Genomic DNA, 25,871 nt, shown 5'->3' with positions numbered 1-25,871 from the left:
AGAGGTGAACTTCTGCAGTTTGCTGCAACTTGGATGGCACTGGAGGGCCTCAGGTTAAGAGAAATAAGTCAGAGGGAGAAAGACAAATATTGGATGATTTCACTCATCTATAGTGAATAGGGAATAAGCAGGATTAAATAAGTGACAAACTTTGGCCTTGGACTATAAAAATGAGATTACAAAGTAGTTAATAGTAAAGGTGACAAAGGAACAGTGGCAGGGGTTTTAGTAGAGGTTAAGTATAGTAACTACACCTACATGTATATAACAAGAAAAAAATTAACCGAAGTTTAAGTAAATTTCATCTAATAAACACATAAAGAAAAACAAAATAAATGATCAAGACACCTCTCACAAAGATCAGTCATCATGAAAAAAATCTAAAAGTAATAATAAAAATAATTGAAAGTTAAATATCAGTGGATTGACTATTAACAGATTAGTCCACCTTAAGAGAAAATAAAGAAGAAAGTGAAGCTGAGAAAATGTAACACAAGGAATTAAAGGAAGAAAAATATACAAGAGTAGTTAACAAATACGGGAGACAGCGTAAGCAAACCCAACATAACTATACTAAGAGCTCAGAAGTAACAGGATAATTGAGAGACTATCCAAAAAAGACATGGAATACTCGAATTAATAAAAAACAGTGACTCCTACGCACAACAGTGAAATTAAATTCATAACAAATGCATTGTGCTAAACTCTAGAACACTAAAGACAGATATTCCAACAAACAGGGAGGAAAAAGCAGCCAACTTTAAAAGGAGCAATAATAATTAGATAGCAATAATAATTAGATCCCAAAAATATAACTAGAAGTAAACACAAATGATTTCAAAGAGCAAACTGAAAATAAGACTTCAAGACAATCATTTATGAATAATGTCAAAAGAAAATCATTTTTAGATAAGCAAAGATTGTTACCCAGTTGCAGTTTTAAATATCTTTAGAAGGGCTGGAGAGAGAGTGCAGTGCCTTGCACACAGTCAGCTCGATTCAATCCCCAGTATCCCTTATGGTCCTCTGAACTCCTATGGAATAACCCCTGAGCACAGATGTAGGAGTAAGGAAGCCTTGGGATGTGGTTTTAAAAAAAATTTTTTTAAGAACCTTAAAACTAAGTAAATAAGATTAGGGAAATAATGGGTGTTTTAAAGGCTTATTTTCAAACAAGAAATAATTCTGAAAATATAGAATAGGAAGAACTAAATGGAAGTGAAAATACCACATAGCAAACTCGATGGAGAAGAACTAAAGAAATTGAAGAACATATTATCACTGTAACTGCTCATATTAGCAAACCAGACTGAACACTAAGCTGAGCATTAATCCTAAGATCAAAAAAGAGCAGAATAACCCCAAAGGAAGAAAAGAATAAAGTTAAAGCAGGCCACAAGAATGAACATAATAAATTTATATAAGATGAATGCACAATAGAGAAACTTGGCAAGACACAAAATGTGTTTCTTCTAAACCATCAAAGGGCCCATAATAATAGGAAAGTCCAGGTGATAAAACATGGAATCTGGAGCAGTATGTGGGGATGTCCACCCTGCCAGGGACTAGCTGCAGGCAGGGCCTTGACAAGAGAGCTGTAGCTGATGTTGCTGGCATCACAGCCCCTCCACCCCTGGACGTCAAAGCCCAGTTCCCATGCTCTAAGAGATACTCTAATCAGAGTATCACTCTACCCCCATGATCAAACTGGATCTTATTCTTCCCATTTTACAGATAGGAGAAACTGAGATTTGCAAAACTTTTAGAATGTTTCCAAGGTCATCAAATTATCTTTTGACTGTGATTCAAGACCACATCTTTGTGACTTCACAGTCTGGCTTCTCAATCACCATACATATTCATATATATTTCTCAACTATAATAGAACAGGAAAACTACTATTAGTCACTCAGAATAGTTGATATTCTGGAAAGCTCTCTACTATATTCAAACTTCAGTGCGCATGTCTTTATAAAGTGCCCTTTAATTTTCTAAATGGCCCTTGATCGTAAACAGGAGTTCCCATTCATACTAATTAATGGTAATCCACCCACCAACTAAGGCTGTGGACTTGAAAGTGAAGGGAGATGGCTCAAAGAACTGGAGCACATGCTTGGCATGCAGGAGCCCTGGGTTCAATCCCCAGCATCTCACGGTCCTCTGAGTACCACCATATGTGGTCAGAAGACAAAAACTAAAACAAACCAAAAAAAGTGGACTTTGCCATTCAAAACAATAAGAATAATTACTAATATTTATTAGGCATCATACGTGCCAAACATAATGCTAAAGCTCTATTATTAGCCCATAATACAGATTAAGAACCTCAAAGGCAGTGGTGAAGCTTGGCTCTCATAGTCATAAGTGGGCAGAGACAGGATTCCAACCCAGACCCTCTAACACCAGGGCTTACAATCTTGACCACACAAAATTCCTGGGGCCCCACTTACTTATCAACTGATTGGAGATGATAATAGCCACCCCTGAACAGTAAAGTGGAAATAACATAAGGCAAGGAAAGCCACCTGACAAGGTAATGATGGGAACTAGCACTTGCAAAGACAGAGTCTAAAAGAGGGGCAGGGGTTCTTAAGCATTCCCACCCGAGACAGGTACCATGGCCAGAGCTGCCAGAAATACCTCAGACTCACAGTGCAGCTGATTCTCTATTCATTTGTGGTGATTGTGCATTCAGAAACCTTTTATTTGTTTTTAATTTAGTCACTGTGAAATTACAGACTTATTCATGACTGGGTTTCAGGCATACAATGTTTCAACATCAATCCCTTCACCTGTGTCCTCTTCCTTCCCCCAGTGCCCACCTCCAGTTGACTGCCCACACACCAGTTTGCACCCTCCAAGGGGCATTTTTTGGGGGTGTGGTTTATAGTACTATTATTGAGTGGGTTTCATAGTCTAAATGACCTCCTCAATCCCATGGGGTTACATCCACGGTTTAAGAAGTTACTGTCAACACAATCAAAGATTAACACCCAAGAATAGCCGAGATAAGTACCAGGAGGTTTACTCCATGGCTTGGAGGCCAGCCGCACACATGAGAGGAAAAGGCAGCTCAGACAGAGAAGGGAGCACCAAATAAAGGGCGTTGGGAGGATCTTCCCAGGATGGGAGATGCATGCTGAAAGTAGACTATAGACCAAACATGATTGCCACTCAATGCCTCTTTTGCAAACCACAGCACCCAAAAGGAGAGAGAGAACAAAAGGGAATGCCCTGCCACAGAGACAAGGTGGGATGATGGGGATAGGGGGTGGGAGGGGTACTGGGATCAGTGGTGGTGGAGAATGGGCACTGGTGGAGGGATGGGTACTCGAACATTGTGTAACTGAAACCCAAGCACAAAAATTTGTAAGTCTACAACTGTACCTCATGGTGTTTCACTAATAAAATTTTTTTTAAAAAGTTACTGTCAACTAAAAGACACTCCTGATTCTCACTGTGCCCATATAATTTACTCCATAAAATCCTCAAGGAATGTTGCTCCTCCCCAACTCTCACCATCACCATCCACCCCCAACAACTGTTCACATGGACAGATGATGGGTGCTTCGTATGAAAACTTAGTTTAAAATCAAAATCACTGCATTTCATGCTGTATGAAATATGAGGAAAAGTATTTCAAAGAATCTGACAAATAAAAATGTAAAGAAGGGGCAGAAGCTCACATTACTAGGTGCATCAAGTCTTGAACTTCATTCTTTGGAAATCTTAAAATATCAGTGAGGGGAGCATAAAAGACCAATTAATCAGGCTGTTTGTTCTCTGAGTGTGAGTCACTGTTGCCATCTGCAGTTAAAAGCAGGACCTGCAGTACTACCCAATCTGGCGGTAAGGCTTGGCTTGGAACAGAGCTCCTGAGAGATGGGGTGCCACGGGGCCCAGAGGTCTGTTCCCCAAGTGCAGAAAATGAGGGGGTTACCTGCAAGATCAGCTCTTTTTCCACCACCTCTTCGGTTTTGCTGATGAGACGCTTCTGCAAGGTGTGGATTTTCTCTATCAGCTCAAAGGTACTGGGGTCGCTGGCCTGTGAGAGAACAAAATGAAGCAGTTGACCCATGTTTCAGAGCACCAAGATCCCGGAATAACACAATCACTGTTTAATCACAACCTACTGCCAACCTCTAGGCCCAGTACAGAGAGATGCAAAAGCTCCCACAGAGCATAGCAATGAGGATGGTCATCGAACCAGGTGGAAGTTCAGCTAATGGCTTGGCTTGTGGCTCTGGTTGAGCAATAAAGGGGAAACGACTATGCTTATTCCAGGAGCGGGAATAGTATTGATAATGATGGTAACAATAACAATGATGATAAATGCTATGCAAGATCCCCGATCCTTCATCAGCATGCAAACACCACCCAATACATCATCAAATCTGAACCACGTGACAGCCCAGGATAGACGCCAGTCTCCTTCTTTGACAGATAAATCAACTAAGACTCAGAGGATTGTTTCTTGCTCTGGCAGGAGGGACAGATCTGTGCCCAAGTCCATGTGTGCCTACTTAATTACTAAGCTCTGTAGAAGCAAAACAGGGTTCCCTCATTCAGCACTTTGCAGCCTGGACCCCAGGTCCCCTTGGACCTCAAGGGTATTCTAGGGGGGGGGGGTGGTCACAGTGAAAATTGAGTAGATTGAGGGCCACTGCACAAGACTAAAGGGCTGATCAGTAGGACAGAGATGGATCAAAGAGGTTGATAAACTGGGCCCTAATTCACGCAGTTTCAGGGATCATCTTGGCGGTGGGGGGATCAGAGTGATAGTACAGGGTAGAGCCCTTGCATTGCCTGCAGCTGACCCAGGTTCAATCCCATTACTCCACATGGGCCCCTGAGCCCATCAAGAGTGATTCCTTGAGTGTAGAGCCAGGAGTAAGCCCTGAGCACAGCCAAGTGTGGCCAAAACCCTAAATAATTGAATAAATAAATAAATGAGGAAAAAAAGAGAAAAGAATCCTTTTCTTTTGTTATTTGCCTACGAGAAAATATTGATTTCAGTCTATGATGTAGAAGGTTTCTAGGATGTGGACTTCCGCTGTTAATTGTCAGCAGAACACGATCATGGCATTTAGCTTTCAGATGGAGTTATCAATCCGTAAAGCATTGATGCGCCCTCAGTAGCTATCTGTGTACCATTCAGGCAAGAGCTACAGTTATAAACTGATAATTTGTCCTCTACACTTTGAGCCAAAGCGTCACTTCCAACTGTACTGACATTTTAAATTAATCTAGCAGCTAAATATTTTCAACGACCTCCCGTGTCTCTATTTTCCAATTTTTTAATAGAAATTGACGTGGAATTGGAAACTTTAAAGATCTGCTTGGAAACACATGGAATAAACTAATGTGACAGTAAACGGATTTAAAATCTTCAGCATCACTTCCCCAGACATATCCATATTGTTGTTAGTTTAGTAAACTGCACCACTCTTGGCATTTGAAGACAAATTAAGAGAGGCACCAAACGGGGGTGGGGAGGGGAGAGGGTGGAGATCCCATTGACTCTAACTTTGCTTAAGAAATCTTGAGCAGTGCCAACTGATATCCATATATTGGGATTAGATTTGGCACACATTCACTTGGCAACACTGGATGTTGTTAAAATTCAGGCCTCGTGTTTACACAACAATTTATAATGCATTATCTTTAATGCTCTCTTCATTAAAAGGAAAAAAAGAAAATTGAAAAACAAAAGCCAACTTGGCGGATTTTCTCCTTTGCCCTGCTCTTGTTTATATCACTTACATAGACTCTCCCAGCACCCTCACTGTTAATTAGTCAGACCCCTTTCCACACTCACATGGCTTATACTTGACCATCTCCCCGCCCCCGAAATAAACAGAGCTTGTCTTGAGCTGCAATCTGCCATGCTGGTGGCATGGTCTAGTAGGAAAGTCAGAAAATATGTGGTCCATTATTTAACGCTTTATCAATGGGACTCTGACCGTGTCTCTAAATCCTAAGAAGCAAGGCTAGTTCACAAATACCCAGCTTCCTATCTGGATGCAGGGTCCAGCTGAAAAATGCTAAAGATGCTAGTAGCTGATGTATCTTGATGCAGAGAACAGCCAAGGGCTTAAGAGAGAGTCGAAGGCTACTGGTCTGAGCATTAGTGACCTACACCAGAAAAATCAATGTTGGCAGGGGAGGTCAATTCATAGTGATCACTGGATCTTTAGACACAAAAGATTTTGTCCAAGTTTTTTCCTAAAACAAAACCCCAGTAAGACATCTGGTTCTGGAAGGGTCCAATTTACCCTTGGTTCTGCTTTCCATTTTAGGTGACAATTTGCATAGTATTAAATAAAACTGTGCTTTTTATTGTGCTGGAGGAAGAAAAGGGGCAGGAGAGATTTGGATGTGGGAGGAAGGTTCTCTCAGATGTTCCTTACCTCAAGCTTTCTCCATCTGTGCACATTCATGGGGTTCTCCAGTTCCTCCTCCAGGGCTCTGCAACGTGTCCTCTCCTTCAAGAACTCTCTCTGCATGTGAAAAAGCTCCTGCCTGAAGAAGATCAAACTTTCTTTTCCAAGAAATCCTTTGGCCATTTGAATATCCTATCTTTAAGTAGTTACACATATCAGCATCTTTATATTAAAAAACAAAATTAGGGAGAGCTGGAGAGATTCCTCAATGGTGTGCAGAGGACACCTGGTGTCAATCCCTGGCATTTTATGGTTTCCCAAGCTCCATCAGAAGTGACCCCCAAGCATAAAAGTAGGAAGGGAAGACCGGAGGAAACGAAGAAGGGAGGAAGGAAGGAATGAAGGGAGGAAGGGAGGAAAGGAAAGAAGGAAGGAGGGAAGAAGGGAGGGATATTAGCCCTCCTAACTTGGTGATGATAATTCTTGCAGAGATTAAACTTTAGTTTTGCTTTAATAAACAAAAAGAGTTTGACCTAACTCAAAGAGCGGGAGCATGTGCCCTGCAGGCAGGAATCCAAGGTTGGGTCTCCAGCACCACGTGGTCCTCCAAGCACCACTGGCTTTGTTGGGAGGTAGGGAAGAGGGAAACCCTTGCATCGATAGACACTGCTAAGGATATTAACAATGAGAAAAGTCCCAGAATTTCCGAATCATGATTCTGGATACCCAAAAACTTTAAGAGTAGGTGGGAAAGACAGAAGGGAGGGAATGTGTGCAAGGTTCGCAGTGCTTTTGTCTGGCTGCCATCATCTCAACAGCAGTGCAAGAGAACCACCTGCACCTCACCACCGGGTCTGTCGTGTCACAGGCTCTTAAGGCCCACATGCCGGATCACCTGACACCAGTCACTGCGGTGTGGGTGCATGCCTGCAGGTGGCCCTGTGCCTGTGTGCTTGCTGCCACACTGATTGCCCCTGGAATCATCTGGGGCACCTGGGGCACTTTGTTCACACACCTTCCCCAAGGGGAGCCAACCTTAATTGGTCTAGCATTTGGGTTTCTTAAGTTCAAAAGTTCTGCTGGTCCTTCTAATGAGCCTCCAGAATTGAGAAACACTAAACAACTATAATATTTTCTTGTTTTGTTTTGGGGTCACACCTGGTAGTGCTCAGGTTTTACTCCGGATTCTAGGCTCAGAGATCACTCTTGGCAGGGTTCAGAGAACCATATGGAGTGCCAGAGATTGAACCCAGGTCTGGTGTGTGCCAGGCAAATGTCCTACCCACTGGATGATCTCTCCAGCCCCCAGTGACATCTTATCTCATGCTCTATGACTGTGCAGAGGGCTTGCTCAGTCCAGAAGCACGAGCTCCAGCTAAAACTACTTGTAAAACCTGTGGGAATCTCTAGCTAACAGGTAAGCTACTGTAGTCATTCCCCAGGACCCTGTGAGCTGGCTGCCTCCTGTGGAGAAGCTTTGTTGGGAGGTAGGGAAGAGGGAAACCCTTGCATTGACAGACACTGGTAAGGATATTATTATCTGTCCTCATCTGCTCAAGTGTGCAGATTACTAATATAACCATCTCTTTTTACTTAATTGCTTCATTTAAACCAATAATACAACTTCCCCTCATTAGCAAGACAAACCATTAGAATTAACTGCATGGTGTTCACTCAACGGGGAGCTCAGAGCAAGCTGCTTAGAATTAAAAGCATATTTTTAACACTTCAATTTTCTAGAGTGTCATGGGAAAAGAAGAGTAAAAAGCATCAGCCACCCTGATTGATGGCGTATTTTGTACTCATCTCTATATTGGGTACATGAAGTGTGTTTTCATCTTTGATTTTAACCATACACCTAGTGTTCAGAGAAGTTAAATTATGGAACCGAGGTCACAAGGCTTGCTTGCATCAAGATATTGATTAAGTTCTCTTTCCATTGAGAAAAGACAATCTATTATCAACAAACTCACAATATTTTTAGGAAAGGGTCAAATATGGTCATTTGTTTTTATAAGAAAAATAACTCAGGCCTGGCAAGTTTAGTGAGGACCTTGGAGATCTTTCAATAGCTACTTAGTATGAATCCATTTATCTTCAAAATGCCAATGGTGTTATCTCTGGGTAGTAAACTTGCGAGTCATTTTTTAACACCTGCTTTATATTTTTTCTGCATTTCCCACATTTTCTACAATGAATTTGGATCACTTGCATCATCTGAAATATGAGCAACTTAAAAAAAAGTATTGATTTCTCTTTGATAGTGGCAACTTCCCCTGCCTAGATATATTCACTGCATCTAAAGAGCAAAAAGCTATCTTCTAAATTCCATTAATTGAAAAAGCTGACCCCTACAGGCCTGGTCCCAAGACAGTCACAGTTCCTCTTCACCTCCTGGTCCGCTTGGAATTAGGGAGCTAAAGAGACGACACCAACCCTTTTCCTCCTTCTCCTGCAACTGTCTGTACAAAGCCTGGGGATCTGTCCCCAAGAGAAAGTAGCTCTTGTATAATGTGAGATTTAAAGGAGGAGGCACACGAAGCTAAAGCGAAAGCTGCATGAAGATAAACCAAAAGTGAGATATGAAATCTGACTGCCTTCTGAGGAAACAGAGTTTTCAAATAGTGATAAAATCAAATTTCCCCCTTTTGATTCTGTGCGTAATTCCAGGGAAAAGATGTGCAAATGTTACTAGGATTAAATTTAAATATTGATGCTCCATCTAGTGCATGCCGCCTTATTAAAGAAATTCTAAAGCACCTGTTAAAATTGTTTTTTCTGAATTATAATGACTTTGGTTAGTGATTTGACTTCAGTTTTTTAAAAATCAGAATTAAGTTCTTGCTGTTTTAATAGGAATCACTTCAGGCAGAGTTTGAACTGGAGCAGATTGGGATTAGGCCAGTGGTGCTGGGGAGTGTGGTGTGTAGGTGCAACACCTGGCAATACTGGGGACCCCTGGGGCCACACCAGTGGTACTCAGGAACCACCAGGGTTTATACCTGAGGTGCTGTGAGATACCCAAGGAGCTGGTGGGGGGTGGGAGGCATTCAATGCCAGGTACCCGACCCAGAGACTGGCACATGTTTAATATGTGCTCTATGCTTTAGCTATCTGATTCCAAGAATAAAATCCTTTTTGAAAGACTCTTTGCACTTGTTTACATTCCCCAAGAGTAAACTTATGCATTTTTGTGATATAGAATGAGTACAATGTATCCATTCTGAAACATGGAGATTCTGAAATATGAAAATTCTGAAAAAATGAAAAATTGTAAAAATCTTTTGATAATATCAATATGTCAAAAAATTGTTCTGTAGGATTTAGTGAAAACTTTCAATGCCCAACAAGAGGAGCCAATATTCATTTCCAGAGCTCTGAGGCGGCGCCCATTACCTTAGTTCATCAACATTGGCCACACTCCTGGCAAGGATCCCCTTTTCTCGGCGAAGCTTCTTGATCTCAAGTTTGAGGATTCTCATGTCCTCCAACCTCTGATTGTATTGGTTCTCACCCTTATTCAACACAGACTGTTGGATCTTTATCTTCTCGTACAGCAAAGCTAACTCATCATTGCGCCGAACAAGCTGAGACCCAAGGATATCTCTCTCACTGATGACCTACGAAGGTAGAGAAGCAAATTCAAGTCCAATGAGTCACTCTGGCAACTGCATTCATTGATGCAGTATAAGTTCCCCTGTGCTGGGTTCGCATGGGCAGGACCCTGGAAGCAGACTTGAGACAAACAAAACTGCAAGCTTCCTACAAGGTTGAAAACTCATTGGAAATGAAGACAGAAACAAAAAATAGCCCGTGCTTGTCACCATGCTCCTCCCCCTCCTCCTCTACACCCCCTTCCTCTTCCTCATTTTCCAATGTCTCTTGGCCCATGGGTATTTGCTTCCTCACCCTAGCCATTTTTTGGTTTGTTTTTGTTTGTTTGGGGGCACACCCAACTGTGCTTGGGGCCTACTCCTGGCTCTGTGCTTACGGATCTCCCCTGGCACCAGGAATCAAGCCCAGGTCAGCTGCATGCCCTCTCCACTGTACTCTTGCTCCAGCCCCTCCAGCTCATTTTTTAAAATAAATAGTTGTGTTTGAATGCCTCTATAGTGGTTTAGCTCTTGCCAAGTGCCTCCACTCCTTACTGTTTTATACTAGCCAACTGCCTTTTTTTAACCTGCCAGATCTCTGGAAGTATTTAAGTTTTTAAGTCCCCAATGAGGGGTGTAAGTATAAGTGTTAATTACACTTGTGAGCAAACAATTGTATTATACTAGAATGCAGTTAGGCTTCCTACAGACAAGTACTCTATTTCCTTGTTGACCACCATGTCCCCAGTACCCAAAGGAGTGACAGACACATAGTAGGTACCTGTAAAGACTACCCGGAGGAGTGGAATAAGTGAATAGTAAATATTCAACCACAGATTAATGCTGTGCCAGTGGATTGAATGGAAAAGCTGAACGCAGGATGAGTGTGTGTTAGGCTTAGATCAAACACTTGTGTGTAAGGGGAGGTGTGCGTGAGATGTCCCTACCTGGTCCAGTTCCTTCTTCTGCCTCAGCCTCTCCCCATCAGCCTCAGCAATGATCCGCAAGAGTTTTCTCTCCTCAGATTCCTGCTTTTCAATGAAGTGTTTAGTCTCCAGGGCCTGCATTCTTAGCTTCTGCAGTTCAGCCTGGCAATGAGCAAAAGATACAGACAATTTCACCCTGTAACAGCACAAACCAAGAGTGGGAGGCCCAGATTTAGATGCACAGTTGTGCTTCTTAAGCCTTCTTCATATGTTTCATTTAACAGGGTTTGATCACTCTCACAAGCAAGACAAGCTTTGTAGACACACACACACACACACACACACACACACACACACACACAAATGCAAAGGAGCAATGAACATTATAATGATAATGTTTATTCTATGAGATGTGCCCTTTAGGGATTTCCATCATTTTTCTACATATGTGTAGTAGAAGAGTCATTGTTATTCAGCAGCACTTTTCTTACCAACTAAACAGAAAGAGAATTCGCAAAGAAGAGTGCAGAGGATATCGGGGTGAGGATGGTTGCAGGGGTGAGCTCTATCTGAACCCATTCCTTGCAATGGTCTACCAGCATGTCAAATGAAAAAAACAAAGTTCATTGTATGAAAATATTAAATTAATGAAGGTAACAACTAAATGTCTATATCCTATACAACAGCATGCTAGAACAGAAGAACGTCATGGTACAGATGGTATAGAGCTCCTGCACCTGGAAGAAAGGATAAACTATTCAAGTATCCAAATACTAGATGCTGGCAATGCTTATTCAGAATCTTAATTACTACACAGACAATTTTTGTAACTGATGTTACAAAGGGTCAGAGAACTGGGGTTGTCAGGCAGGCTTCCTGGGAGAGCACAGATCCCAAAGCTCTTGAAATCAGAAGACATGGGGGAAGAGGTGATATAGATTATTAAGTTTCAGAAAGAAAATTCCCCTCATCAAGGACACAATCACTTGCATGCCACATATGTCTATGGTCTCCAATAATATACCAGGCATGATCCTCGACTTTTTTAATGACATTTTTCTCCCCATTTCACAAGCACAATTACAGGGATGAACCAAAGGAGATTACCTCGCCTCGTAGAAGTCACAGAGTTGAGATTACAACCCAGGTCTTCTGATTCTGAAGCCTGTGGCCCCTCTGGTGTCACCATCCAATAGTTCAAAGTCAGATACAGAAGATGAGCATGATTTGAAGGATTTACCATGCACTAGATGTAACAAATATGGGAATGCCATCAACTGTGGCTTAAAACAACAAGGGAGGACCCAGAAATGAGTTTCCCTTTCAGTCTGATGTTGGAATGGAAGAACCAGTCATGGTCTTTGTCACCGACAGACATTTCCAAATGCAAGAAATATGTGTAGGGGGAAGAGGACTTAACAAACTATCTTACTGAATAAAGGCATGCTAACTATAACACTCCTGGTGTGTTCAACAGACAGTCTGGGGTGTTAGGTAGAGAGTGGCAAGAGAGAAGGCTAGCAAAACCATTGAGTTGGACTACAACGGGGCCTCGCAGGCTGCACACTATATAGTATATGCAATGGGGAATTATGCAAAGGGAGAGAGCAATATGTCTTTGAGAGGACCCATGCCCAGAGGGGAAGAATAAATGCTACTACAGACTAGGTTAGCATAGAAGAAACAATCCGAAGAAGGAGCTCTGCTGACTCATGCCTGAGATCACATAGGAAAGGACAAAGCTTTTCGAAGGTTTGCAGTGAGTCAATGACCATGAAGTTTTTTTTTCGTTCAAAGATACAATGGGATCTCATCTCCATCCACCCAGAAACATCACCGAAGTAATAGGAACCCCCATATTTATAAGTGTCTATGAACCAAGTCCACTTTAGTTGAGATCTGCCTCTAACCCATAAAGACAAGAGCCATTAACTCCACACCTCATATCTACCCTAACGGCAGGGAGATAACCACACCTAGTAATAGATGTGCAATGTCAAAACTAAAAGCAGCCAGCTACTGTAAAGCCAAGGGCTTCTTTCATGACATTTTGTTTGTTCATTCATGAAATGTGTTTTGGTCTAGGGATAAGCAAAAAGAAATACTTATTGAGAAAAGAGCTGGTCTAATGTTTACCACTTTGGGGGATTGCCTGTTAGGAAAGAGAGTGAAGAGCCAGCCTTTCTGCTTCTATAATCACTTAAGGTGACAGAGAAGACAGCAATGAAATACCTGCTTGTCTCATTCTTTCTTTAATAAAACTTTTATTTTCCCAGATGTGCGACACTCACTTGCCTGTTCCTAAGTGCCAAGAGCTGATCAGAATCCATCAGCACAACAAAATGAAACCTCTGTTATATTAAAATGCAATCAACGGTGTGTAAAAGTATCTGTCTGAAATGTAAAACCATTCATGCGTTTGGCATTGCTGAGTGGTTGTTTTTTTGCCCCCCCCCGCCCCGCCCCATAATCTATCAAAATTCTGAGTGGTCTCCTTATGTCATAAATTTATGGGCTGTAAACAAGATGTGGCATTAGACATTGGCAGCAAATGTTAACATCAACAAAATACCTTGGGTCTAATGCATTTAGCAGCTATAAATCTGAGCTGTCTTGCCCAGGAAAAGGTAGTAACAACTGCTCTGCTCCCAAAAGCCCATCAAAGCAGTGTTATAGGTGGGACCCAAGATATTAGCATCTATCGAAGTGTGACTGACTGTAATATGATGGCATGCACACTCTTTAATCACTGCCCCCACAATTATGCAGTCGTATGATATGGCTTGATAGGATATATATCATCTCACTTGGTACAGCCATAAAGCAAATCACAAGACCCACAATGGCAGGATACTGGCCCATCACCCAGAGGGGCTTGAAGAAGCCACCTCTTTCCACCCAGCAACACAATCAGGGACTCCTGAACTCTTAAGTTTGCTCCCTCTGTGCCTCTCTAGGACCGTTTCCATCCATGTCATTCTGGAGAGCCCAAGAAGTGCAAAGGCCTGGAAGTCAGTTGCTAACATGATGCTCTGCTCTGGACATAGAGAATTTGTTGCTGAATTATTCACCAAGAATCAAAGGACTGTCAGATTGATGTGGGATGATTGGGAAGTGACGAGCCAGACTCGGGGGCTTGTTAGTTACTGGAAGGCAGACACTCCAAATGAGATGACTCCTTCAGTGCTGATGAAACAAGACGGGGACAGAATGGGCAGATGAGCGCAGAGGCAGTGGCATCTACAAAGAACTATTGACATTCTGTCAGGACCATAATGTGCTGACAATGTCGAGAATCCTGAGGCGACAGCAGAGCCTTGCAGCGACTGAGAAGGGGAGAGAAATGTGGAAGGAGCAAGTTTTTCCTCCTGAGGAGGATGGCCGAGGCTGAGGATGATCTCTGACGGACAATTGTCTGTCTGCTTGGAGAAGTCAAAAATTAGGTTGCCCTGTCAAGAGGCATCTCACTGCATCCAAAACAGGTGAAGCCTTGCAATTTCAGAAGAGCTCGTGGGTCTTCATATTTTGTAGAACTTTCTATAATCAGCTAAATGTCTTTTGGAGTAAAGTCACTAGAAAATCTGTCCTTTCCACTACAGTTTTGTTTGGCAAAATTTCTATGACAAAAGTCCAGAGACCCATGTGGAACATGACTCAAATTTGAGGCTAAAAAAATCAAAGGACTGGAACTCAAGAGTTGCACTGTCATATTTTTTTAAAGATGTCCAGTGGAGGCTAGAACAATAGTACAGTGGGTAGGGCACTTGCATTGCATGCAGCCGACCCAGACTCAATCCCCAGCACCTCATATGGTCCCCTGAGCCTTCCTAGGAGTATTTTCTGAGCACAGAGCCAGGGATGGCCCCTGAGTATTGCCAGGTTTGGCCCAAAAACAAAACATAAGAATGTCGAATAGGCATATTGACAGGTCAAATTTACCCAGTAGAAGCATTGTTGCAAGTCTCCCCTAGGTGCCCCCAAATCATATATCAAGCAGGTGTCCTATTCCTTTTCCTCATCCTTGCCTTTATGGAAAATTGGTGGAAGAGCACCCTATTTTCAGCCCTATGCAGTCATCTTCCTAGGCTGTCCTGTAATTTATATAAACTAAAGCTGTCCAAACCTAGGCTTCCTCATCTAGATCTGAGAAGAAACCCTTTTATGTCCACCACTTGCCAACTCTAGAGGCCCAGTATCAAATATCAGAGTTCTATTGCCTTTTAATTTATATTGTTACCATATTTCTTTGGAGATATATGTGTAAAGGCTGGCTGATGGAGGGTATAAATGAAATAAATATTAACTGAAATAAAACTGCAAATTAGAAATAATACCTCTTCTCACATGGTATTGCTTATTCCAAAGCCAGAATTTAAAGTAGATGGCAATTAATTCTCCCCTGGGCCACATATATACCGCTAATAAATCTTTTGAGTAGAAAATTATTCAGGAAAGTAAGAGGTGCGGTTCAGTGTCACCTATAAAAGGAATGTGAGATGTACCAGGTCAAGTTTCTGAATCCTATCTTACATAGGTCCAGGAGGCCTATGGATTAGAAACACAATAAGATTTTTCTGTGATCCATTCAGTAATTACACTCCAATGCACTAAAAGAGCAAAATTAGAGAAAACTATGTTGAACAAGTAGGAGGAATAAAGCAGAATTTTTCAAACCTTATAAAAAAAATTTATCCTTTCTCTTTCTTGGTAAGTTTTCTTTTATAGGAGGTTGGGGGAAGTTAGGCCACATGCAGGTGTGCTCAGGGCTTATGCCTGGCTCTGTGCTCAGGAATCACTCCAGGAAGTGCTGTGTTATATATATGGTGCTGAGAATTGAACTGGGGACAACAGCGTCCAAGTCAGCACCCTACCTCCTCTACTATCTCTGTAAGATTTGTTGAGTATTTTGTTTTGTTTTCAAGCCACACCTAGTGGTGCTCAGGGCTTACTCCTGACTCTGTGATCAGGAATCACTCTGGGAGGTGCAGAGGAGACCATATGGAGTGCTAGCAATCGAACCTGGGTCAGCTGCATGCAAGACAAGCACCAAACCTGCTATAAGATCTTTATGTCCCCCAAGTACGTTAAGTTTTAATGCAGAATTTTCTGTCCTTTTTATTGAACAAGCTGTAAGGGGAGTGTGTCATATAAATATATCAGTTATCACAACATTGTTTTATAAAAGAAATTTTGTTATATTTTAATCTTTCCCTGATCAAGTAAATGTACCTTAATATCATTTGATGTAGTAGTTCTACTTCCATGAAGACCTATCATTAAGCTGACAAACCCATTATTAAATTTAGAAAGATATCTTCATCTTAGAATCAAGAGGTATTAAACCTGCCCCCCCCCAAGAAACAATTGATCTGAAATTTCCTGGTCAACACTAGTGAAATAATTTGTCTAATACTTTTTCATCTTCCCTTAAGGCAGAGGTTCCCAAACATTTTTTTGGCCTGCTGCCCCCTTTCCAGAAAAATGAAATAAAACCATTTAATAACCCCCAAAATATAGTAAACCTGCCCCAAACCAACACACTTTTCCAGATCAACACTATCTTTGAAAGCGAACAGGTAAAGAAACCACAATCTTCAAACTCATTTTGAACAGAGTTTCTACACATGGTTCATTAGCATTCATGAATATTCTGAGCACGTATTTTCCAAAATTAAAGTGACATCATTCTCTTAGTTTCTCTTTAAATCCTTGGTCAAAGAATCAAAAGGGAACTCTTTTGGATTGATAGGAAAAGAAAAATACATTAGGTTTAGTGACTGGATAGTAAAGCATATTTGGTTAAAGGTCTTGAAGGGGCATTATTATTCGGTGTGTGTTGTTGGAAAGATTTTATATATTATATAAGTAGATTCTAAATTCATAGATTTAAATGGGTATGACTCAATAAAATAGAAAAAAAACCTCAGAGGTAATTTATTACAGAAGTGCCTACAAAGTTCCAAGACCCAGAGATGTAAGAAGGACTATTAATCTCATCACGAGCAAACCAAGTGAACACAAAGTATGGTACCTGGTAATTTATGACAATACGGGCAGAAAAGGCACATGCACAAGATGTATACAAAGATTAGGAGCAGAGGGACAAGTGTTCTGTCTCAATTGCCTCATAGAAGACCCAAGGAGCAGGTAGAAGGGTGGGATATGGGCACAGGGTTGGATTTGGCTTTTGAAAATAAAAGGACTATAAGAAACCTCCATGTTCAGCGCTTCTTGGGTATGGCTGTATACCAGCAGTTCGCTCTTCCCCCTATGTGATGGAAGTTTGCGTGGGTGAATTGGGACCCTCCCCATGTTCATCTGAAACCACCACCTGCCTGGAGGCTTGACCAGGAGGAGATAGGCTCATCCTTCTCTTCTCGCCCTGTCACTCTCCTTGCCCTGTGTTGCCTTCAGCTAGCCTGGAGCCAACCTCAGTTAGGTGGAACAGACAGACTCTTGGCCATCACTTTTGTCATGAGAGCTGTACCTTCAGTGTTTCCTTTTCCTTTTCTATCCGCTGCTGTTCCAGATGTAGCTTCACAAGTGCTGACTCCTTAGAAGAGATTTCTTCTTTCAACTGGTCTACCTGATGGGTCATAATCTTTAACTTTCTCCTCATTTCCGTTATCTCATCCTAACAAAAGCAAAGGAGAAATGTTTGAAAGTGAATTAGACATCACCATCCTCAAGAGCTCATACATACTCAAGAGCTTTTAAGGGAGACTTTTACAGCAAAGATCTCTTGACCAATGACAAGTGGACTGTTCCTTTGTAACTTGTACCCATTGACCCCCAAAGTACTTTATAGCATTAACTCTTAATACTCTCATCAGGTACATATACAAAGTATTCATAGTGAATATCACACACGTATGCACGTGCACACACGCGCACACACACACACACACACACACACACACACACACACTTACACATTATTCCTAATTCATACACTTTTTTCCTAATTTTAGCAGGCACAATCTGGAAACACAACAAACATGATCACTGACATATTACGAAGCAGAGTCTGTAATTAGATGACAAGAGACTGCTGCTCCCCTTTCTGTCACAGTCATTGCTAGCAGTTTTAAACAGCAGAAGCAGAAGTATGGCGATTCTATCTAATAATTAAAAGCTGGGCCAGGATTCTCAAGTCCTATCATTTGTATCATTTCCATTTCAAACAACATGACAGTATGTATAAATTGTTGCTCCCTGGCTTGCAAGCACCATGAGATTTATTTCTTGATTTATTCTACACTCTGCCATTAGGATAGCAGAGAGGAAGCATCAAAAAAGTCAATGCATAAATATTTTCTTTACCTGAGCCTCCACCAAATTTTTGCTATACAGATTTCTATCTGACCTCACAGCTTCATAAAGGTTCTGCTGTTGTTTTAATTTAGTCTCTGATTCGGCGATTTTTTTCCTATAGTCAAAGATCTGCATCTCACGAACTTTTATGTCTTCCATGTTCATGAGGACCTGGAGGAGAAAGGGGGAAAAAGGTGCAGTTGGTTCAAAAGCCCATTTCCAGTTATTAGTTCAGGAAAATAAGAAAGTACTATCAAAGAAACCACCAGTCAGAAAAGCTGACCAAGGTCTAATCACCAGGTAGTATACAGAAATGCAGCCCACTGATGAGCACCAATGAAACACAATTTATTGACTGACACTGCCATTCAGTTGGTGCTTGAGTTGTTAGCACAGTTAGGCTGTGATCACAGCATGGCGGGGAGAAAGAAATCCTTTCAGTTCTTAAAATCTCTCCTAATCACCCTATGCACCAAAAAGGCAAAGAAAAGGCTCAGCTTAAACAGATCTTAACACCAAGCATGAAAAAAGATAAGCGATAACTTAGCTCCTATCCCACACTCATAGCTCCATGAAGTTGACCATGAGAAAAAAAATGACCTTTGAACACTGATAGCAATCATAATGCTGCCTTGCCAACATCAACTTCACTCCATCAGGGAAACTCAAAAGACCTCATAAAAATGCATTCTATTGTACACTAAAGCCTTGGAAGAAAGATGAGATATGAAAATAGCAGCCTACTTTCTGCAAGCGTAAAGAATTGAGGCACAAAGTTCCACCATTGACTCCTACACCTCTGCAAGCACCCAGAAAGCAGAAGTCACATCTCTCGGAGCTATAAAGGCCCCAGACTACGATTTCTTTAAAATAACAAACTTCCTTTAAAATTCCTTAAGAAGAAAATTTTGAGCAAGAAAATGGATCGATCAGTTTTCTTAGACTTCCATTTAAGAAAGGGTAAAATTAAATTTTATTAAATGCCTTTTTATCATAAATAGTTCCGTATAATTTTTTTCTTGGTGGTCAATTGCTTTATTATACCTGACATCCTTTCATTTATGTTTTTGGGGTCACATCCAGGTGATGATCAGAGATGACTCCTGGCTGTGCACTTGGGAATCACTCCTGGCAGACTCAGAGGACCATATGTGGTACCAGGGATCAAACAGTTCAGTTGAGTGCAAGGAAGGCAAACTCCTAACCGACTGTACTATCTCTCTAGCCCCTGCTTTAAAATACTTGGCAATAAGTGTTTCTTTTGAAAATTATTTTTTTAATTTCTTTGTACATAGCCCCTCATGTCCTAATTTTAAATATAAGCACGCATGTGAAATAATACTCTTTTGCTATATTTACCTGGACCTTCCTTCCGCCCTCCTCTCCTTAGCCAACACTAATCCCTCAACTACCTAAAATATAACCAGGTAAACTTGTAGCCTTTGTTCTTCCATATTTTTCTCTGAATTCTACATATTCTACACATATCTACAAACATCATGAACACCATAATAGTCAATGTGTCTTAGGCACCAGGCATTTATGAAATAGCTCATTTAATCTTTATCTAAAAACTCTATGAGGGGGCTGGAGCGATAGCACAGCGGGTAGGGCGTTTGCCTTGCACGCAGCCAACATGGCCGACACAGGTTCGATTCCCAGCACCCTATATGGTCCCCTGAGCACCGCCAGGAGCAATTCCTGAGTGCATGCGCCAGGAGTAACCGCTGAGCATTGCCGGGTGTGACCCAAAAAGAAAAAAAAAACTCTATGAGAATTACAATACATATTTTCACCCCAATATTCAAAGAAAAAACTGATAGCCAATGAAATACCATGCTCAGCAATTCATGTAATATATATGTATGTACGTATGTATGTATATATACACATATATATATATACATACATGTATACCTTTGCTTTGCACTTTGGATTTTGTTTCTATTTGTTAGAAAAACGAGACCTTACACTTTTATTTACCTTGCTTGTTACTAAATTGTACTTTGGGACCAGAGAGATAATATAGGTGTTACGGTGTTTCCAGGCACAGCATATGGTCCCCTTAGCACCATCAGGGAGTAACTCCTGAGCACAGAGTCAGGAGTAATCCCTAAGCACCAATGAGTATGGCCCAACCCCAACATCGATCATTGGAATTAATGATCAGTCTTTGTAAATGCTATAACACCCTACCGTGTGGATGTACATTTGTATGCTAAACTCTAATGATAGGCTTTAACTGTGTTTCCTTTTTCCTGACACTCTGAACCATAATGCAGTGATATTTTTTTGTACACGTGGCATCATACACTTGTGATTTTACTTCCAAGAGATGGATTCCCAAGAGTTAAATGTCTGGTTCAAAATTAGCCCTATTTTTAACTTTAACAGATACTGCTAGACTGATTTTTAGAATGACTATAACACTTTACATATCCAGACCATTGGAAAGAGTTTTCTTAATAGAAAAATGTATTTGCAGAGTCAGGATAAACCCTCTTTGGTCATACTGGATGATTCTTTTAATGTACTGTTGAATTTCGTTTGCTAGAATTCCATTTAGGATTCTGCATACATAGTCATGAATAAACTTGGTCTCGAGCTTGCTTTTCAGTTCTTTTTGAAAATGAAGTTTTCTTCTGGTTTCATAAAGTTAATAGCTCACCTTTATTTCTTCTCATTTATCCACTCACCCATTTATTCTTTCACTCAGTGAAGACATGTCTGTGAGATGTGAGACACTGTTTAAAACTGACCTACTCTGGTACTGTAAAACTGACCCATGGAAAGTACTCAGTGGTAGAGAGAGGAATAAGACACATTCCCTACCCCAAGTTCACCTCTGCTAAGTAAATTTGCCATAAACTTAAATAACAAAGGAAAGGATACAACAAGTTACACACCAAGCATTAAAAATCAAATACTTGTGAGCTATCAAATAGTTTCTAAAAATGGGCCTAACTATCTTATCTGAAAAGTTAATACTTGGGATTTACATGATTTGTGGGAACTGTCTGTTCCTTTTTATCCAATTAACCTAGCCCAACCAAGGTCTCTCCTTACAACCCAAACTTTCTTTTGGACCTAGAAATTGTATTTATTATCACTGCAGAAAGAATGAGTTATAGCAGTAAAGCAATGCCAAACAATACCCCAAATAATGTAAAGTGCATGAGTACGTTCCCAAATTACCCCTCACATACACACCCAAGTTATCTGATTCTTAAAAGTTTGAGGAAAGGCAATTTTAAAATCATTAAGCCTTCAGAAACTGTATGGGTGCTAACTTCTCAACTTTTCCATTGACTCCCATTGAATCCCCCCCAATTTATCTATCTATATTTTCTATTTTCTAAGATGTAGGCATCTTAGAGATGATTACCTATTTTAACCAATTATGTAGAGTTAAGAGGCCAGTTATACAAAATATTTTATATACTTTACTATTTTATTATCTTTAAATTGATAGTTGCCACTATCCCTTTTGTATGGAAAGAAAATGGCCCAAGGTAAAAATATATATAAACTCGAGGTGAATGGGTACATGAAAGGAGAAAAATGAGAAAATCTGATGCCAGGAAACCTGGTGAAGAGATAGATTGATAGGTATAAAGTGAAAAGAAATCCCTTTCCTTCTCCCATCATTTGTCTGAAATCTTTAGAATCCTTAAGAATGTGGGGGATGGGGGTGGGAGGGATACTGGGATCCGTGGTGGTGGGAAAGGGGCACTCGTGGAGGGATGGGTATTTGATCATTGTATAATTGAAACCCAAGCACAAAATTTTGTAAGTCTACAACTGTACCTCATGGTGTCTCACCAATAAAAAAAAAAAAAGAATGAGTAATACAGTGTCTGACGATATACCACAAGTGATTAAAAAGTGTTATTTAGAAATAAATGTGAAACTAAGTTGGGGGTTTGTTCTGGATATTTAATTTTTTTTAAAGAAAGAGACTGTCTCTGTCTAAAATTTAGTCTTCCTATGGACGTGACATCATCTTTGGGGCCAGTGAAATGAATAGAGTGAAAATACTTTGAACAGCATCATCAGCATTCAGAATATCAAGCAGCACATCAGAGAAGAGAAAAAATTGCTTATTCAATCACTTTGAGAAAAGGAAAAACAAGAATAATCCGCTGCACAGACAGAATAATACTGCAGAGAAAAGCTACAACCTGGAGCATTTCTTCTCATGGCGTCCAACCAGCAGGGCCCATCTTTCTGTCCACAACAATGCACAAAAATCATGAAGTTACTTCTGGACTCTTAAAACTGGGAGTAATCAGAATTGATTAGAATATCCAGAATCTCAAAGGAATTTCAATACCATGACAAAATAAATAGATAAATATATATATATATATATATATATACATTAAGAATCGATAACAGAGAAATTAATTTAAGTATTGGCATTAAATTTTCTTTGGTGAAAGTCAGTCAAACCAATATCAGGTAAAAGTGGAAAACCTGAAAATTCATAAAATGTGGAAGTGTTATGTAAAAGCAAAACCTTTCATCAGCAAAATGTCCCCCGCCCCCCCCCCTATCAAAAATAGTATATCACAAAATGTGGGATGCCAGTGGTGGGCTGGAACTAAACTAATTGATTTCCCTTTAGTACTTCAACCCAGCTCATGAGATAAATCACATCCAAATATAGAAAGCGTTATTATGGGTGGAGAGTTGGAGCTTCTTAAAGTTGTAGATGTACTTCAGAGGAGCCCAGAAAATGCTTATGGTGCACTCTGAGGGTACAGTTCCAGTTTATAACCTAATCCTACCTTTTCTTTCACTGTTAAAACAACCTGCCAATAGAAATATGAGTGAGATAAAAATCAATAACGCATGCCAAAAATCTGCAGCATAGTCAAAACATCATAGCGACGAAGGCAGGATAAGAAAGTAGGTCATTGAATTTGGAACCCTTTAACTTACATTTGATGAAATATCAGTACAATAAACTTCTCAAATAAGTTTTTCTGACTCAATGTCAATGGTTTGAGTGCTGACAATGCCTTTGCCTCCATAATAAAAGTGGAAAAAGCTCACTACCTGGAAAAAGAACAACCTCAGGTGTCCAGGAATGTGAATTTTTAAGTCCTCCCTGCTTTTCTTGATTTTTTATTTTATCCTCAAGCTCTATGCTTCTGGACTTTGTTGTTTGTTTGGTCAGTTTGGTTTGGAATTTTGATTTGGGGGTCATACCTGGTAGTGTTCAGGCCTTACTCCTGCCTCTACGCTTAGGAATCAATTGCAAGTGATGCTTGGGAGATCATATGTGGCACTAGAAAGCAAAGTAGGGTCAGCCACAAATACTAGGCAAGCTCCTAACCTCTGTGCCATCTCTCCAGCCCTGTTTCTGTTTTTAATAGTATGGTATAAATGTTTCTATTATAAAATGGGGATAATATCTACCCTAGAGTGGTATTATGAATAAGTTCTTTAAATAAGCATTTGGGAAGGGGGACAGATATATTACAGCTGGTAAGGCACTTGCCTTGCATGTGGCTGACCCAGGTTCAATCCTCAGCATCCCATCTGATCCTCTGAGTCTGCCCAAAGTGATCCCTTAGCATAGAGCCAAGAATAAGCCCTGAACATAGCTGGTAGTGCCCCCAACACACATACACACATAATTATATAAAAATAAGATTTTGGATCATCCTTATAGGTCCCTGACCTATAGCAATTTAATTATTTTAAAATATTAGTTGTTTATCATGGTAAAGGTAAAGGTAAAGGCCCTCCCATTGTTCATTGATTTGCTCGAGCGGGCCCAGTAACGTCTCCATTGGAGACTTTGTTGTTACTGTGTCTGGCATATCGAATACGTCTTGGGTAGCTTGCCAGGCTCTGCCGTGCGGGCGAGATACTCTCGATAGCTTGCCGGGCTCTCCGAGAGGGGTGGAGGAATCGAACTCGGGTCAGCCATGTTGGATGCGTGCAAGGCAAACACCCTACCACTGTGCTATGTGATATTATATAAACAGCAATGAACATTGAAATTTAATTTTTCTATGGGCAAATTTTGTTCTTCAAGAAAATAATGATCCATGATATACTTTTTAATAGAACATAAATAGCTTATAATTTGTATCTGTCCCTTTGAAACTTCTCTTCAGGGTTCTACCTTATTAAAGATACTTTGTATAAAACTTCAAATTAATATCAAGGAAACAGGAGTTTTTTTCCATTGGAAAGATATCTATTTTCTGAATGATATTCCTTTGATTACCTTTGCTTTCCTCACTTCTAAGCCCTTTAAAGTACATTTTTATTCATGTCTTGGCACCTCTGTCTAAAAAAGCTGTGCCTGACATTATTATAGGCAAATAAGCAGTGAGTTAAGAAGCATATGAATAGGAATTCATGGTGAAGGAACACTTTTTTGGCATACAAAATGTCTAGCAGGAAATTGTCAGAAGACTAATACTTAGAACGATAAAGGAGTATCCCAAAATGAGACAAATATATAACAGGTAGAAAATGTTTGGAAAATTTAATAATTAACAAGGGTTATTTTACCTAAAAATTGTGAATATTCAGAAGAATAAATATGGAGGACCAAAACTTGTAATGTCATTCATTCCCAGGGTGTCTTGATTTGCTTGAATAGCAAATTTTAGAATGCAACAGAGGAAAGTCCACGAGAATAAAAAAAAAAGCTGCAACCCAAAGTAGTAGATTACCTTATCATTCAGGACACCTTTACGCCCTTTTCCTGCTCCCACAGTCTCCAGGCAATTGCTTCTTACCCCCATGTTACTGAGGTTGAGCTTGGATTGGTGATTTGCTCAAGCCCAGTGGGATTCCAGAAAACAAAAAAGAAGGGAGTCATGAAATATGCTTGTGGGGTACCTTACAAATGGCTACCTTCATGTTTCTTCCTATCTCCTTGAGAAGAACTTTGATGCTGGGAGGATGAGAAACCCACAAACAGAACAGGACCCAAGGCATATCTTGGAGCCAAGCCTAGCCCCGATCAGCTGAGCTCCATGAATTGCAGGTGTATGAGTGAAAAGTGAGACTTACTGATTGTGTACTATGCAGTATTATTATGGAGCATTGATTAAGAAAAAATAAAAAATACTAAGAAAAGACTTGAGATTTTGAACAATCCAGTTTTGACACCCAAAGAAATCTTCTTTCTAATTTAAAAATGCAAAAGCGAAATTAATAAAATGCAATGTGGCGCTTTCAGCATTGTAGATTTTACTCATATTTCTCCAAACAGAGAGTGCCTGAAGGCAAACAATTGGTACTATTTTCTGCAGCCCACAGGGAAGATGAGATGGAGCTGCAAGTGGCTCACAGCTGCAATTGCCAAGGCTGATCCAGAGACGATGCCATGGCAGCATGTACCATGGGGATTCAGAGGGAGGGCACATCCATAGCAATAAATACATCCTTGAAGATTTAATCCATGTACCCAAAAGTAAGCCTGGGCTAGCTAAGTCACATGTCTGATTAGGCTTTCTATTCATTCTTTCGAAACTATTTGAAAATCTACTTAGCAAAAACTACTCTAAGGAGCTCAGAAGGAAATAAGACCTGCCTTCCAGGAGTCTGTAAGTAGAAGGAAGCAGATACGCAAACAAAGGCAAGATAATACAGAATTTCCTCCACTGCCAGGGCACGGAACCAAG

The 25,871-nt window shown here is 40.5% G+C and overlaps 1 protein-coding gene across 1 annotated transcript in view; it reads right to left on the bottom strand.

Annotated features, from left to right (window-relative positions):
- Positions 1-25,871, bottom strand: part of CFAP58 (cilia and flagella associated protein 58) — a 104,608-nt gene that overhangs the window by 45,351 nt on the left and 33,386 nt on the right. Inside the window, exons 10-15 of the mRNA XM_056120319.1 lie at positions 18,226-18,387; positions 17,390-17,536; positions 10,924-11,064; positions 9,780-10,003; positions 6,411-6,522; positions 3,941-4,045 (exon numbers count right to left, since the gene is read on the bottom strand). Coding sequence (XP_055976294.1) covers positions 3,941-4,045; positions 6,411-6,522; positions 9,780-10,003; positions 10,924-11,064; positions 17,390-17,536; positions 18,226-18,387 — 891 coding nt within the window. The remainder of the gene's footprint in view (positions 1-3,940; positions 4,046-6,410; positions 6,523-9,779; positions 10,004-10,923; positions 11,065-17,389; positions 17,537-18,225; positions 18,388-25,871) is intronic.

The sequence above is a fragment of the Sorex fumeus genome, unplaced genomic scaffold, assembly GCF_029834395.1.
Source record: "Sorex fumeus unplaced genomic scaffold, SorFum_2.1 ptg000043l, whole genome shotgun sequence".
NCBI lineage: Eukaryota > Metazoa > Chordata > Mammalia > Eulipotyphla > Soricidae > Sorex > Sorex fumeus.
The sequence above is the reverse complement of the archived record's forward strand: the minus strand, read 5'-3'. Positions and strand labels throughout refer to the sequence as shown.